This window comes from Acipenser ruthenus, chromosome 6 (assembly GCF_902713425.1).
Source record: "Acipenser ruthenus chromosome 6, fAciRut3.2 maternal haplotype, whole genome shotgun sequence".
Classification (NCBI taxonomy): domain Eukaryota; kingdom Metazoa; phylum Chordata; class Actinopteri; order Acipenseriformes; family Acipenseridae; genus Acipenser; species Acipenser ruthenus.
The window spans coordinates 62,004,558-62,020,343 of record NC_081194.1 but is presented as its reverse complement, the minus strand read 5'-3'; the positions used below and the strand labels follow the sequence as shown (position 1 = coordinate 62,020,343).

The 15,786-nt window shown below is 38.6% G+C and overlaps 1 protein-coding gene and 1 long non-coding RNA gene across 3 annotated transcripts in view; both read left to right on the top strand.

The window, feature by feature from the left end:
• Window positions 1-1,678: 1,678 nt before the first annotated feature.
• LOC117411169 (uncharacterized) lies at window positions 1,679-3,167 on the top strand. Its single transcript, XR_009328936.1, has 3 exons — window positions 1,679-1,714; window positions 2,536-2,621; window positions 2,892-3,167. It is a non-coding gene; the product is annotated as an uncharacterized LOC117411169 (long non-coding RNA).
• Window positions 3,168-7,209: 4,042 nt separating this feature from the next.
• bckdhb (branched chain keto acid dehydrogenase E1 subunit beta) overlaps window positions 7,210-15,786 on the top strand; it is a 122,155-nt gene continuing 113,578 nt past the window's right edge. For both annotated transcript variants that reach the window (XM_034018402.3, XM_034018401.3), the window contains exons 1-3: window positions 7,210-7,451; window positions 13,615-13,692; window positions 14,595-14,663. In XM_034018402.3, coding sequence (XP_033874293.1) covers window positions 7,253-7,451; window positions 13,615-13,692; window positions 14,595-14,663 — 346 coding nt within the window. In that variant the 5' untranslated portion in view covers window positions 7,210-7,252. The remainder of the gene's footprint in view (window positions 7,452-13,614; window positions 13,693-14,594; window positions 14,664-15,786) is intronic.

Below are 15,786 nucleotides of genomic sequence, written 5' to 3'. Positions count from 1 at the left end.
GTATGCCCGACCCCACAGGATCGTGCAGAGGGGGAGGATATGTAATGGAGTGGGCTTTCTTATTAAAGTAATACAGGCTTTAGGACCCTGGGGATTAGGAGAGGACACTCCATTTTGGTAACACTGAAGTAACAGGAGGCCATTTTGCTAAAGGCCTCCTAATTGGGTTAAATTATTTGTTAATTGTTTTGGCAGTGGGTCTGATTGGGGTAAATTAGAGCCAGCTGCCCACACTTATGACTGTGGGGCATATAAACCTCACAGTTGGTTAATTCAGGGCTGTCAGGTTGGAGAAGGCAGTCAAGTAAAGTGAGTACTGTGTGTACTGGATTGTATGTTTGGGTCGGTAAGCAGCTTAGCTGCCCGACGCTCAGTCAGGGACTGTATTGAGTTTAGGAAGTACTCCTGAGAGGAGTTAGGTTTTGTTTTGCTTATTTTTGTTTGGATGTAATTGCAAATAAAGATACAGGCACTGTCCTGTTTAACTGAGAACAAAGTGTGAAACTGCTTTATTGTGTATCAGAATACGGGGCTGGTAAGAGCGGACACCTGGAACAGTAAATACAGAGGGGTGACTTTATCACAATATATATAGCAGTGTGGAGTAGTGGTTAGGGCTCTGGACTCTTGACCGGAGGGTCGTGGGTTCAATCCCTGGTTGGGGACACTGCTGCTGTACCCTTGAGCAAGGTACTTTACCTAGATTGCTCCAGTAAAAAACCCAGCTGTATAAATGGGTAATTGTATGTAAAAATAATGTGATATCTTGTAACAATTGTAAGTCGCCCTGGATAAGGGCGTCTGCTAAGAAATAAATAATAATAATAATAATAATATATATATATATATATATATATATATATATATATATATATATATATATATTAATTTTTATATTAAGTCATTTTGCTAGGTGGTTGTGTTTTTGAGTATTCACATAATTTTCTGTTTTTAATAGGTATTCCAAGTTTTGGACCACAAGAAACAGGTGTTGCTGTTATGTGAATCTAGAGGATGTAGACAACCAGACTATTGAAAGTTACAAGAATGAGATTGAACATCTGCATAGACTACAGCAACACAGTGATCAGATAATAAAGATTTATGACTAGTAAGTAGATCATATTGTAGGGCATAGAATGCTACATGATTTATTTTTTTTGTAATACACGACATTCAAGCTACATTTTATTCAGCAGATAATTTTGTAATATTTTTGTAGAATCATTTAAATTGTGAACGGTTTACTTTTTAAAATGAAAATCAATCCAAATAAATGGTTGTGTAGTTTTCTTGCTAGATGAGAATGAGTTTTCAACAATTAATTAAATCCGAACAGGTACATTAAAGGAAAAAATAGTTTTAGTCTTGTTGGCAAAATAAGTACTTTTTATATTGCAGTAGTTTGATCTTGGTGTGGGATTTTTCTTTTTTGTTTAGTGAAATAACTAACAGCTACATATACATGTTAATGGAGTGTGGAAATCTTGACCTGAATTCTTGGCTAAGAAGCAAAAAAGCAGTAAATCCATTGGAGTGCAAATTCTATTGGAAAAACATGTTGGAAGCAGTTCAAACCATCCACCAGATTGGTAAGAACTACTTGTCATTTCGCCATGCTTGTTGTTGATTTTTAGAAGCATTTCCCCCCCCCCCCCCCAATTTGTTTTGTATTGCTGACAATTCGTCCATTGGAGGAAAACCCAGGTCAAAGGTAAGTTTGTGTTGATCCATGAACTATTAATATTGAATAGTGTTAGTTTTACAATTAATTTAAAGAATTGTAAAACTAATACATTTGTATTGCATGCATAAAACTGTGCATCTGAAATATAATGCATTTTTGTACTAAAATCTTGATTGAATCAACAGTATTATATTTAGGGCTTCTGTTTTTCAGGTTTTATTAATTGTATTTTTCAGTGCTTATGTTTAGCTATTTTTGAGTTTTATGTAAAAAAAAAAATTTTTTTTCGGGGCTTTTGTTTTTAATACTGTATGACATTAGTGTTTTCGGTTACTTTCCAAAATGCTTATAGTGCTTAATGTGTATAGTAACTCAACAGTACTTGCACGCTTAAGTTGTACCTTCTTTCCTTTGCTGTCATCCACAACGAAATCCCTATGGTCACGGGCACAATCTTCTGGGGTTTTTGTGTGGAGACATTTTTGTACATTTCGCCACAATTCTGTTTTAAATCCTCCATATCTTAACTGTAATACAGCTTTAAATCCCGCTAGCAAGCTTCCATCCTGATTGTAATCTCGTTTTAAATCTCACATGCGGAGTCTCTAATAGAAATGTAGGAATGTGCTGTCACTCAGTAGTTGGGGCGGGTTTAAAGTATTCAGAACGAATCAATGATAGATACAAGTTAGGAAGGCGGGACATTGCTCAGCAGATTTCCACAGGTTTTCCGGTGTTTATTGGCTATCCACCGATCTTTTTTTTTATCGGGGGTGTTTTATCGGGTTTTATCAGTTAAAACCAAAAATCGGAAGCCCTAATTATATTACTACTTTTCATTATTGCAGAGCAACAGATTACCTCCCAAGAACTGAAGCGTATCTTTGAGTTGGCTTCTATTAATTCACAAAATAGCATCTCCAGAGCGGCTAATGTAAGTATAGATCCCCAAAAAATAAAACGTAATAAGTTGATACTTAAGCGCCATCCTTTTTTAAATATGAATGCAGATTTAGTCAATCAGTTCAGCTCTACATGGTCGTATTCAGAGTGCTGAATATGGTATTTACATTGTGCCTGGAATCCACATCATAATTTGGTACCATGTGTTTGAAATATGTGGTATATAAAAATATTATCTGTAAAGAACAAGTCTGTCTTATACCTGTACACCAATATTTCAAATGTGTACTCTGTATTGCAGAACTTGGCAAAGATGTGCAACAGTGGCATAAAAATTGATGTATCTGAATGCATGAAACCTTCCAGTAATCCTGCGTGAAAGATGTGAGGAAGCGCCTCTTTGGACTACTACTGTATTAGTTGAGGACAACTCTAGTTAATCAATAAATACACAAATGTTACTTTTGTTTCTGTAAATATTCATGAATCATTCTGTTTGGATACCATCTCTGAAAATCTAGAGGTCAGTTCTCTTTGATATCCATGCAGTAAACGTTGAAAGATGTAACAAAAAAAATAAACATGTTTTACAAATTCTTTTGCGAGACACTTTTTGAAAACATGCAATGGTTAAATGTCAACAAGTACAGCATTTTAACTTAATGCTGTTTAGGGTAGTGGGGGAGGGATATTCAAAAGATTGCATACCGGAAACGCAACATAAGGACGTCCATAACGTTTCCATGCATATGAAGGGCTGGACATCATTCAATGACTGAAAAATAAGGGGAGTGATTTCCTTAAACAAGGTTCTAAACAAGGTCTTTGTGGATGGATCGACGGAAACTAATTGTGATGTACCCACTGCAATCTGAACTTGTATTTTACTGTAGCTTGCAATGGGAAAATTAGGTACGGTATATTTCTACAAACCAGTATGTTGGGATTACCTTTTGTTTAGGTACTATAACTGCTTGCAAAATATTTCATTGTGGGCAAGAGTAAAACAGTGTATTGTACACTGTTTTTAATTATTGGCTATACAAGTAAATCATATTGTTAAATTAATTTCTTATGGTTTTGCCATGTGTGGGCTAGTGTGCTGGGTGGCCCATTTATAAATGTACATTTGTTCTACTGTACAGAACTTGTTTTGATGTACCCTGACTAAAATAAAATTTCTAACTTTGCAGGAACAACATTGCTGAGAGCCAAAAAAAAAAAAAATGCATACGTTCGATTGCATCCACTACTGTACATCCCTGCAGCGCCTAATAAAGGGATCAGCAGAGAAATGTTGGGTGAAGTCTCTTAATACAAATTCCTTGGGGATTTTTTTGTTTGTTTGCTTTTCCCAATGCAAACCTTTTCTGGCCAGCTAAACTGTATTAAAACATTTTACAAATGATGTGAGTTGTAATTTTCCTCTGCTGCCAGTGGGTTAATATATTTTTAAAAAGTGCTAAAATGATCTTCATGAGAGCTGCATACATAAATTGTGACAAGTACCAACACCACTTTAAGGTTTACTGAGAGGGTCTGCTGTGGATATGTAAAATCCCTGTGGTGTGCGCAATTAGGAAATACTGCTTTATAATTAGTGCAATATGGTAATAAAATGCATAAAGAAATCATAGCTTGATGAAAGTATTTACAGGAATAGCTGCTCAAAATTCACCAAACCCTTTGATATTTACAAGGACTTAGAATTACAGGCTGGAAATGGCAGCATAGCTTTTTTTTTTTTTAACTGCCCATCCTACAATTACATGCAGTATTCAGGGTTCATACGGTCATGGAAATCCTAGAAAAGTAATGGGATTTGAAAATGGCGATTTCCATACCCTGGGGAAAAAGAATAAATTAAAAGTCTTGGAAAAGTCATGAAAAAAAATACTGAAAAAAATGTTTAATATTGTTTGAACTGCACTATAGTATAGCGCTTCAGTAGGAGACAGAAAACAAGAGAGATGCTTTTATCTTTTTCAAAAGGCTTTATTCAACAACAAACCTTTTCTCACACACAGTCCACAGCTCTGTCAGTTTCTCTGGTTACATTTACAAACAACCAAAATGGTGACGCAGCTGGATGCTTTATCCATTACTGCAACCCTATCAGAAGACAGGATTGCATCACTAACTGCATGTTTAAACCAATTCAAGGAACGTGCACACCTGCAGGTGATTGACTTTCAACGCATTCTGGGCCTGATGGGAGCAGTGTCACAGGTTCTGCCTTTTGGGCTGCTTCGCATGCGCCCTATACAGATATGGTTCAGCAGACAGGCTCCCTGCCCCATACTTTACCCCGATCGCCCACTCAGAGTGTCTTCACGCTGCCGTAAAGCACTGGGGTGGTGGCTCGATCCCATTCACCTCCACATCCACTCTCTTCTGGGAGCAGGTCTCAACAGGGAGGTTATTACGACAGATGCCTCCATGCTGGGCTGGGGTGCAGTCTGGAATGACAGGGGAGTCCAAGGACGGTGGGGTGCCACCTCAACACAGTGGAACTGCAGACTGTATTTATTGTCCTGCGGTATTTCCAAAACAACCTTCTGAACCATCATGTTCTCATTCGCTCAGACAACACTACAGTGGCCTACATCAGCCATCTGGGAGGTTGACATTTGGCAGGGCTCAACAACATTGCTTGGAAACTGTTTCTGTGGGCACAAACACGATTCCTGCCACTCAACCAGAAGCCTTGCTACCTCATGGGGCCTGTTCCTTGGAGCATCTATGACTGACATCTGTAATGCAGCTGTATGGGCGACTCCACACACCTTCACAAGGTTCTACAATCTGAATGTTGTGGACCTGACATGACCCAGTCTTGGGAATAGGATTCTACAGGCTGCTGCACAATCCCTCTGAGGATGCCTAGACAAACGTATGAACGTGCTCCCTCTTGGGTATAGCTTACCCACGTGTAAGGAAGGATGTTATATTTGTCAGGGAACGGTGGGGTTGTATTACAACCTTGGTTCCCTAAAAATAAAAACATCCTTCCTTACATTCTTTGTCACTGTGTTCATGTGACGTGTAGAATCTGTAAGAGGGGGAGTGCCTTGCGCTGACGGTACTTGTAGGTAAGGGGGCTCCCAACGTCAGCGCAGGGGCTCACTTCTAAGCGAGAGACTTGTATATAACGATTCAGGGCTGTTATGGTTGATACCCACACGTAAGGAAGGATGTTTTTATTTTTAGGGAATCAAGGTTGTAATACAACCCCTCTGTACTTTCACCTCTGACTATAGCATTACTTTGACTGGTAAGCAATTTTTGACAGAATTTGCCAGGTGAATTTATTAATGTTTCTTGGAAACAGTGATGGATATTGTGACGACTCAAGCTCTCAACACGATGGATTACCCTGGAGACAAGGTGTGCATGGGTAAAAGACATTACCATTAGTCTATTGTTTTGAACAAAACTCAATACCATCCCGAGTCGATGTTTGGGCCAGCACCACGCCACCAAAATAATAACAAACTCCCGTCACTAACTAAATTGTAGTGATTTTACAAAAACCATGGCAAAAATGTGGCACGTTTTCATAACAGTGACAGAACAATGCCAGCACGGTGCAGTGGGTTTGTGGAAACCAGGTAAGTGGTGTAGAGCTGGCAGAGCGCTCCGGGACTTGAAGTTGGATGTACTTACTTGTTTATACCTGTCAATGCTACGCTACCCCGAAGCCGTCATAATGAACCTGCGGCAAAGTGACTCCTCGAGACCACGTTCAATTCACAAAATGTCTAATTTTCAATCACTCGACAACACCCACAGTAGAGAAATGATCATTAATTAGGAACAAAATGAGAATACGTTAAAATAAAAAAAATAAAATTTTTTTTTTAAAAATGATGTAAAGCTGGTACATATCTCAGAGAAACTGGAGGGGAACTGGAAATTAAAGACATTCCTGTCAATGACTTTCAAAACTTCAGTCACTCGACAACACCCACAATTCCTGTTGTTTAGGACCTTTTAACAAATCTGCCTCTGTGACGATTTACAATCATCCAAAATAATACCATCTCGGGTTTCTGTGTAAGTAAGCAATAAGGCACGACAGGGTTTGGGATATACTCTAATATCTACACGACCCGGGTGCGTTATAAGTTAGTGTGGCCCATATATTTTCGCACGTTTAAGAAGAGACTTATAAAACTCTTATATCTCAGCTCTTTGATATAATTTCCCTTATAAACATAATAATAATAATAATAATAATAATAATAATAATAATAATAATAATAATAATAATAATAATAAATCTGACTATTTGGCTACAGAGGATGGCAACAGGTATGCTATTTCCAGTTTGGGGAAACTACACAAACTGGACTGTGCACAGTACTAAACCACAGAATAAATACACCAAATACACATTTGACCATAACTGGGGCTGAGACATTAATTTAGGACAAAAAACAATAACTGCTGTGGACTATTTTAAATTGTTGATATAACTGATATAATTGATATAAATAATAAATACTACTAATAATTATTTTACCTTTCATCCACTGCTTGAATATTTATTTCTTTCCACACGTGAGTTGAAAACGGCACCGCCTTTCTCGCTGACCAATCAGAAAACTGTATCAGGTTTCTGCCTCCTCGCGTAGATTCAGCTTCCTGATTTCAGCAATAATGGCGGCCGCGGCTAGGTTTTTGCTGAAAAGTGCAGCGTCTTCTAAAGCGTCTATCAATAATATTACCAAGGGTGTGCACAGCGGGTTGGGGCTCACCCTGCTCCGACTGTCACCTAAATGCGACCCACACGCCAGAACCCAGAAACGACATGCAGCTCACTTCACCTTCCAACCTGACCCAACTCCTACAGAGTATGGTAAGACTCCAGAACCGTCCTTGCAGATTCAGAGGGCAGACTATGGAAAAACCAGTTACACAACAGTAAACAAATGTGGAACGTACCAAATGTGTTTAAATATATGTATTATGTTATGTTACGAATAGGATTTTGTAAGATGTATCTTTTCAACTATTTTAGTTGGTAATGTGTTTTTTTTTTTTTTTTTTTAAGAAAACATGTTCGTGTCATTGAGCTTTGTTGACAATGCCTGTTTAGTGGCATGGCTGTGTTATGACAATGGCTTGTTTTAACACCGCAACAGTACTAGGGTTGCCAACTTTCCATTTTTACCAAACCGGACAAAACCAGCAATGCGAGTGGAGTGATGGATGGGGGGGAAGGGGGGTCGTGCTCGTGCTCGTGCTCGTGCAGATCACAAAACCCGAAAAAGCATCGCTGTGTGTGATTTTTTTTTTTTTTTTTTTTAATTATTATTATTATTAATAGATGCTCAGTAATCGGATCCCACTAAGTAGTGAATGGCAAAATAACGCAGAATACAATTCAGTGTAAAAAATACCCAAACGGCAATGAACAGTGAGGTAAGCAAGATCCAGACTTTTGCTGTCTGGTCAGTGGTTCAGACCGTACATCTCATTAAACCCCAGTGAAAACATCAATGCAAACCCTTCTGTCTAAATTGTATACATGCATTTGGTTTTGCACATTTTCATTTTGTCGTTAAAGAGGTTAAAGCTCGATACTCCGGGACACACACTGTACTGTGCAATAAAAGCTGGAACCTTGCTTTTTGGGGTTCTGGCACCGTACAGTCACTTTCTCCAACCCATGCACATTGGAAAGACAACTTCCCAAACAAAGACAGACAAATTCATACAATTACCGATTTAGGGCCAGAAAGTGGTACACGTACCAAAACATGACCTGTGTAATGCCAGAAAATAGTATTGTCAGTGGTGTGATTGACTACTGCACAACTCGCTATGAACAAGACAAACTAGTTCATCCACATGTTTACAATTTTAGATCACACAATTTGTTGCTCATCAGTTGCATACATTTGCTGAATTAAGAAAAAAAGAACTTAAGGGGTCAAACTCAGTACATCGTACCCTCATTTACCTGAAATCATTTGCGCAGTAGAATCTTATTGTATTCTGACTGACATCACTTTTCACATTATTTTTATTTATTTATTTATTTATTTGGCAGAAGCCTGTATCCAAGGTGACGTACAGGTGTTACAGGGCAGTACTGTACAGGGTTACAATTCAAAATTAATATTTAAATAGTTTACAGTAAGTGCAAATAATACTATAATATGAACTAGAATACAACAAGTTCGGATTACAAGTTATATCTACAATGACATATTAGTAGTGCAATAGTGCAAGGATAGTGCATCAGCTGAGGATCCAGTAACGTGGTGCGTAGACATAGATCAAGAGATGTACAAGTGCAGTCTAAACAGGCTTTACACCAATTTGGCTGTTAAAGACATTTTCTCCACTAGCCAGCAGAGAAAATACATTTCTTTCTTTTTTTCTGGTCATAATCTCTTTCCAGCATATCAATAAAGCAGTGCTTCAGCAGGGGGCGGGACTCTCTACACTCAGCCCTATTTCCGCCTGTTTTTGACTGTTTTCATTTATGTATGTTTAACTACTGGATAGTTTGTGCTGCATGTATGTAACATATCAAATGAAAGGCCACAAAATATCCTTTCATATTATGTAAGTTGCAACAGGATCAGACATACTATATGTGTTAAAGATAGTGTCCGAGAATCACTTACGAGAGAATAAAGTCTTGTGGCACTTAAAATATCCAGCACTACTTTTTTTTATTTATTTATTTTAACCAGAACTAGTCAGAATGTGGCTCATAGTGCTTGCGTCACTGACACCCACTTCCTTAGAGATTGTTGTAGCGTTTCAGGCATTCTAAATTGGGTGAAAAATACAGTAGCTTGGTATCTTAAAATATCTCTGCGGGATTTTTCTGCACTGAAAGTTGCAAATATGCGGGAGCAACTTGGAAAATGCGCTATTCCTGCGATCCCACGCTGAAATTCAAGCCCTGAGATGTATATAATTTCAATTTGTAATTTTGAGGAGGCACTTCCTCCCTTGCCTCCTCTAAGGCTACATACACACACACTGCAGCTGGCTTGACAACCGTATTTACAAACGGCACTCGCTGCGGTTGTTTGTTGTACACACACACCTTTCATTACTAAAGTGAGTGCACTCCCTGTTTAAACAAACCACTGAACTCGGGCCATCATTACATGCTGGTGAGGTTTTGTGTGAGAACATGGAGGCCGTGTTTTTCTTTATGCTTTTGGAAGAAAGTACTGTACGTAATCGATCGAGAGCTCGTCAAGCACAGCTATGCTCTTTTCTGCAAAACCAGCGGAGATGCCGTTTTGCTTTTTCTGCACTGCTAAATACAGTGGTGACGGTCTGCAGTACCATGACTGTAAATCGAAACATTTGAGCGATCATCCCACCAGAAGGCTGGTGGGAATGACTTGAGTGGTTTGACTGGATTAAAAATGTACGTATGTCTAAGGAGTCCTATACGTGTCTTTGTCATTTACTGAGACATTTCCTGGAGTGCCAAAACACACAGATGAGACATTTGGTATCGATGGAAAAACGAGTTGCGGTTGCACTGTGATGTTTGGGGAAAAAACACCACCAAAAATACCATTTTTTTCTTACAGCAAAATATTATACAATTGTACTTTGATTAAACTTGGCTCATCAGGCACCTCTCTCTCTCTCTCTCTCTCTCTCTCTCTCTCTCTCTCTCTCTCTCTCTCTCTCTCTCTCTCTCTCTCTCTCTCTCTCTCTCTCTCTCATTCATATATATATATATATATATATATATATATATATATATATATATATATATATATAATAAATAAATAAATTATTTTTAGCCATGTTTCACACGGCAATGTCTGATAAACAATTACATCATTAGTTGTGCAGAAATCCACTGAGTACCAACTGCGGTTGTGTGGTTGTAATACACACACACAGTGCGCATTAACTAACCGAACTGAATTAATAACCGCACTCGATACTTGTTCTGAAAAGGATGAACTAGTGCAATTGTCGCTGCCCTTTGTAACCAAACTGTGTGTATACAAATTGTATTCAGAGCAAAAGGTGAACTCACAACCGCATTTAGCCTGTGTGTGTACGTAGCCTAAGGATCCTCCACTGGTACACATTGTGCCACTTTAAGGTATACCGCAAAACAACACCACACCGGTACTATTACATACTTTATTGGTTATCTGTAGATTATTACATATTTTAGACCAAATAAAAATATGTGTGGTTCCGGTTACCCGACCTACCCAATTTTTTCCACTCAACCATAAATATTTTTTGATGATAACGGGCTACGTTTTTCGATATCAATCTGAAAAATGGATCACTGTGTGCGGCTTCATTTTCGTTAATTGATATTATTGAAAACCACAAACCAAATTTGAACAGACTGTGACTCGTTTGTAACAAGGCAAGTGGAAAGTTTATTTATGAAGATGCACCCTCAAAATGAGACAGGCGGCTGTGAGGTGGAGAAAGGCGAGCTGGTGGGAGAATGAAGCAAGATGACGGTGTAAACTAAACTATCACTTGCCACTTTTACCAGCTCACACTGCTTATTCGGAAAATAAAAAGTACCTACCCTATTTTTTTTTCCAGCGTAACCAGAACCACATGTTTTTTTTGTTTGGCATACATATGCAATACTTGAAAGTATATTATGAATGAGAATCAATTATTACAATATTCAGATACATGCAGCCATAGTACAGTATATGCTTTTATTATTGATACATTTAGCCCAAGTGTGTTTAAAGTGGTAAATGCTTCACCCAGTAGCCCTTCACAGCATTCGTACTGTGTTTTTTATTGCCTTCCATTCTGAAATGTTTGTACTGTAGGTGTTTGGTCATTTCAAATGTTAGTACCTGGGTTTAAACTAAACCAGTGTAGCATGTGTCCTGTAGTCCACCCTGAAGTCTGAGCCCACCACTAAAAGGCCTCCAACTGCCTGGGTTGTGAAGAAATGAAAAAGTTTCAGACATTCCAGAAATGTGTGGTAATCTTGCATTTTGCAATTCTGTAATTCAAAACTAACGTGTTGGCAAAAAATGAATACATTTAAGCCTGAAATTGCAAAATAAAGCAGTGATTTTCACAAAAAAGAAGCTGAGGTCAAAGCAATATTGCAGAAAATATTGCAGTGCAACAGAGATTCCTGTGTTACAGTTTGGGGGATATAACAGTTTAACCCCTCTGCAAGGTGACTGCTCGCAAGGACGTTAGGAGAATAATGATATCGAGTAGTTTCAAAATATCTGAAATTGATCATAAATTGACATAACGCTAATAACACAATCTTAATTTCCAGTAGTCTTCCTTGGACTTCAGTCAAGTTCCTCCTTCTTTATTCTAAGCTGAACAAATTCACTGCCTTCAGCCTATCTTTTAAATCATCCCATTGCGTGCTGGGATTTGTTTGGTAGCTCTTCGCTGGACTCTCCCCTGGTCAGCAATGTCCTGATGACCAGAACTGAACACAGTATTCTACATCACTTCCTTTTGATTTGTACCCTACACCAGTGGTGCGGAGAGCCAGTAAGGGGGTTGCGATTTTGACTAAAGGGGCAGTTCTGTAATTATATAGGATATTTCACCGCAAAACTCCAGCACTGCTAGCTCAGTAAATTGAATATATTTCAATTTATGTCGACTTCAAATGTTCATCCAACTCTTTCTCCGGTGATCAATCAGGGCTAAGTTAGAGATTTGATTACAAGTACTTTTAGGATTTTTGATGTCTTATGCAGCAGACTCCCAAACCAAGGCAAACACTAGAATAGTTATCTCGTATTGCAGTGTCTTAAAATGGTATGTCTGTTCCAGTTGGTCGCAGGCTAGATCTTCAGCTTGTCACAGTTCATAGACTTGTTTGTGTATCCAGAACCTGGGATTTTGTGTCGAGAACCCTGTTTGAGTGTCGCACTCATGCTTTTGTAATTTTCTCTTTACCCCTGTGATTGGATAGGTTGGTTATTTTGGGCGGTGCCTGAGTCCACATGGAGTATTTCCCATTGGTTGTTCTCGTTCCGATGCGGCCCCTTGTTGTTATTATTATTATTATTATTATTTATTTCTTAGCAGACGCCCTTATCCAGGGCGACTTACAATTGTTACAAGATATCACATTATACATTATTTCACATTATACAGATATCACATTATTTTTACATACAATTAACCATTTATACAGTTGGGTTTTTACTGGAGCAATCTAGGTAAAGTACCTTGCTCAAGGGTAAAGCAGCAGTGTCCCCCACTGGGGATTGAACCCACAACCCTCCGGTCAAGAGTCCAGAGCCCTAACCACTACTCCACACTGCTGCCCATGTTCTCCATTGGTCCGCTATTCTGCCCCCTGTCGTCTGGATTTATGAGATGGACTGTTTTCTGTCCTAGGTATCAAAGCACCCAGAACTGTCTGGCTTGCTGCGCCAAAGGAGTCATTTAGCGATCGTTAAGATAAGCCATTTGTCCAGTATTTAGTTTACGATTCTTTTTAAAAGTATTCTTTGTCAGTGTGGGAGAGTTTGACCAGAAACCAAGTAGACACAGAGAATGGCTTAAAATCCCCCTCTGTATATTTCAATTCTGTTACTTTCATACACAGAATGATATTGTGATCCACTCTGACGCTACAGCGGGCTTGGTTCTGTCCTGCCCATTTTGTATTTGGATCCTACATTTTTGTGACCGGCACTTTAAATTTGTTAACATTAAATACAATTTTCCAAATTTCTGCCCAGTTCTGGATGTGATCTCAATCCTTTAGGATTTCCTGGGTGATTGAGAGCATGTTAGCTACCCCCTCTAGCTTTGCTGCCCAGGGTCATCTGTTAACCAAATGTCATAAATGTCATGGCAAGTATAACAGGTATGCTAAAACAAATTTGGCCTAATTTTTTTAACTTAAATTTAACCCGGTACACTTTCTTCAGCAGTTGGATTGTGGCCGTACTGAATGTTGCTCTAACAAATTTGTATTTATTTATTATTATTATTATTATTATTATTATTATTATTATTAATATATATTTTTTCTTTACCTGTAGGCCAAACCCAGAAAATGAATCTGTTCCAGTCTATAACAAGTGCCTTGGATAACACTCTAGCGAAGGACCCGACTGCAGGTAAGGTATTGAAAACATGCAAACCTTTCCCACTGCACCCAGTTTAAAATGTTTACACACACCAATCAGCACATACACCTATTTGAAACAATGCAGGCCTAAAACCATCCCCAAAGGCTTAAATAACATGGTCTTTATTCTGTGCTAGCTGAGAACTCAAGCAAAACTGGCGTTTAGTTACTATGCACCAGGATTGTAGATTTCAGTTCAGCGATGCACTGTCCTAAATGCTCAATCTATGTCTGAAAACATATTTGGTTCTTAGTATGGTTTGTATGTAGGAGAATGTGTAGCAGTGGAACGTTCCATTGCTAGAAATGGTACGTCTAAATCCACTGTTTGGAAAAAATTACGACATTGTTGTATTGAGCGATAATAAAAGTCCATGTGGCTTTATTCAATGCAAATCTTGCAAAATATTACTGAACTGTGACAGTAAAAAGACGGGAAATTCATATTTGCAGTGGCACACTGAAAAGGGATGTATTCGTCCTGTAGTTTGTCCAAAATGATTATGTGAATTTGCAAGAGCATCTTAATGTGTGATTATTTATGGTAAAAAAAAGCTTTGACGAAGCCTGTTGTCTTCTTTCAAATCATGCAGTGTTGGATTACTAGGAAAGGAAGTAAATGAGATATGATTAATTGAGAGTGATTTTTTTCTTTTATTTACGTTTTAACTGGAAATCGGGAATAGACTCTACACAGAAGGTACTTAGTTTTAATAGCGTATGTTTGGAATTGTGATATTTGTGGAGATGGTCAGGTCGGGTCGGGTATGCAAATATTTCAAAGGTCTCGGGCTCGGGTCGGGTTTGGATTTGCTTGGTCGGGTTCGGATCGAATACTTAAAGGCTGTTCTAATGTTTTATGTTCATGTGCTCCTGTTTCTGTTTTTCTAGTCATCTTTGGAGAAGATGTTGCCTTTGGTGGTGTCTTCAGGTGCACTGTTGGGTTGAGAGACAAATATGGTAAGTTTTATATAACTTATATATCCTGCTAAATATAAGTAGATTTTCATTTTCATTTACATCAATGAAATATAACAGTGGACATCATTCTACGTACCTGCGTAACCATGGATATCGAAGTAAACACCTTAATGTCGATCTCCTACCTGAACCTTCCTGAAAATCAAATCTGCTGTTTCCATTCCACCATCTTCATCGCTTGCTACGACTTCACGATCACATGGCGTATTGTTCCTGTCATCCCTGACAGTCCTAGACGCAGCGCCAGAATTCATCGTAGAAGTGCAAGTCCAGGCATTTCCTTCAAGTCAGTAGGTTGGCTTAAACAGAGCAAAGAGCAACATGTTAACATTTCCTACTGTTCCAGTTCATATCCCATCGGCTGTTCAATATCCAGCCCCTACCAGATATAAACAGCCTGATATTATCAACTGCTACGACTGCACCTGTAATTCCACCAAATCTAAAGACTTGCATGGTCGACCAGTTTTTCAGATTGGAGGTTGGTGAATTTGCTGTATACATCGTGTAGTTTTCTCCATATCTGTTCCCATTGTGGAGAAGCCCACTCCAGTACTATTTATCCCCTTCACTCTAGAACTACCTCTAGATCAATCCCATTAATATAAAAAAGCTCGGTTTTATATTCAGGTTGGAGGAGTGTATGTATACTGAGCATCAAAAGAAACATATCCCTTTATATTTGGATAAAATTCACTAGATGTGATCAAAAAATGACAAACTCTGTTTTAGAGCAGGTGCTGTGACTTTTTATTGTGCTGATTAACAATTGACATCACGAAGATGCTGCAAAATGATCTGCCAATCTTGGGCAGGTATTGTGACTCTTGGTCTCCCATTTTGTGGCCTGTTATTGACAGAGTGTGTCTGGTTATACCGTCTCGCCAGGTTTGAAATTGCTGGCTGTGAGCACCCAAGACGGCGAGCCACAGTACGCTGCCCTAGTCCAGCCTCCAACATGCCGATTGCACGAAGGCGCTGCTGTCTTGATAGATGTGGCATATTGTTTTTTTTCTGTGATTTTCTTTTATTGCTTTTAATCAAGCTTGCAATTCAACTGCTGAAATCACTCCATATCCAGTGTCCAATCAACTGTCTCGCT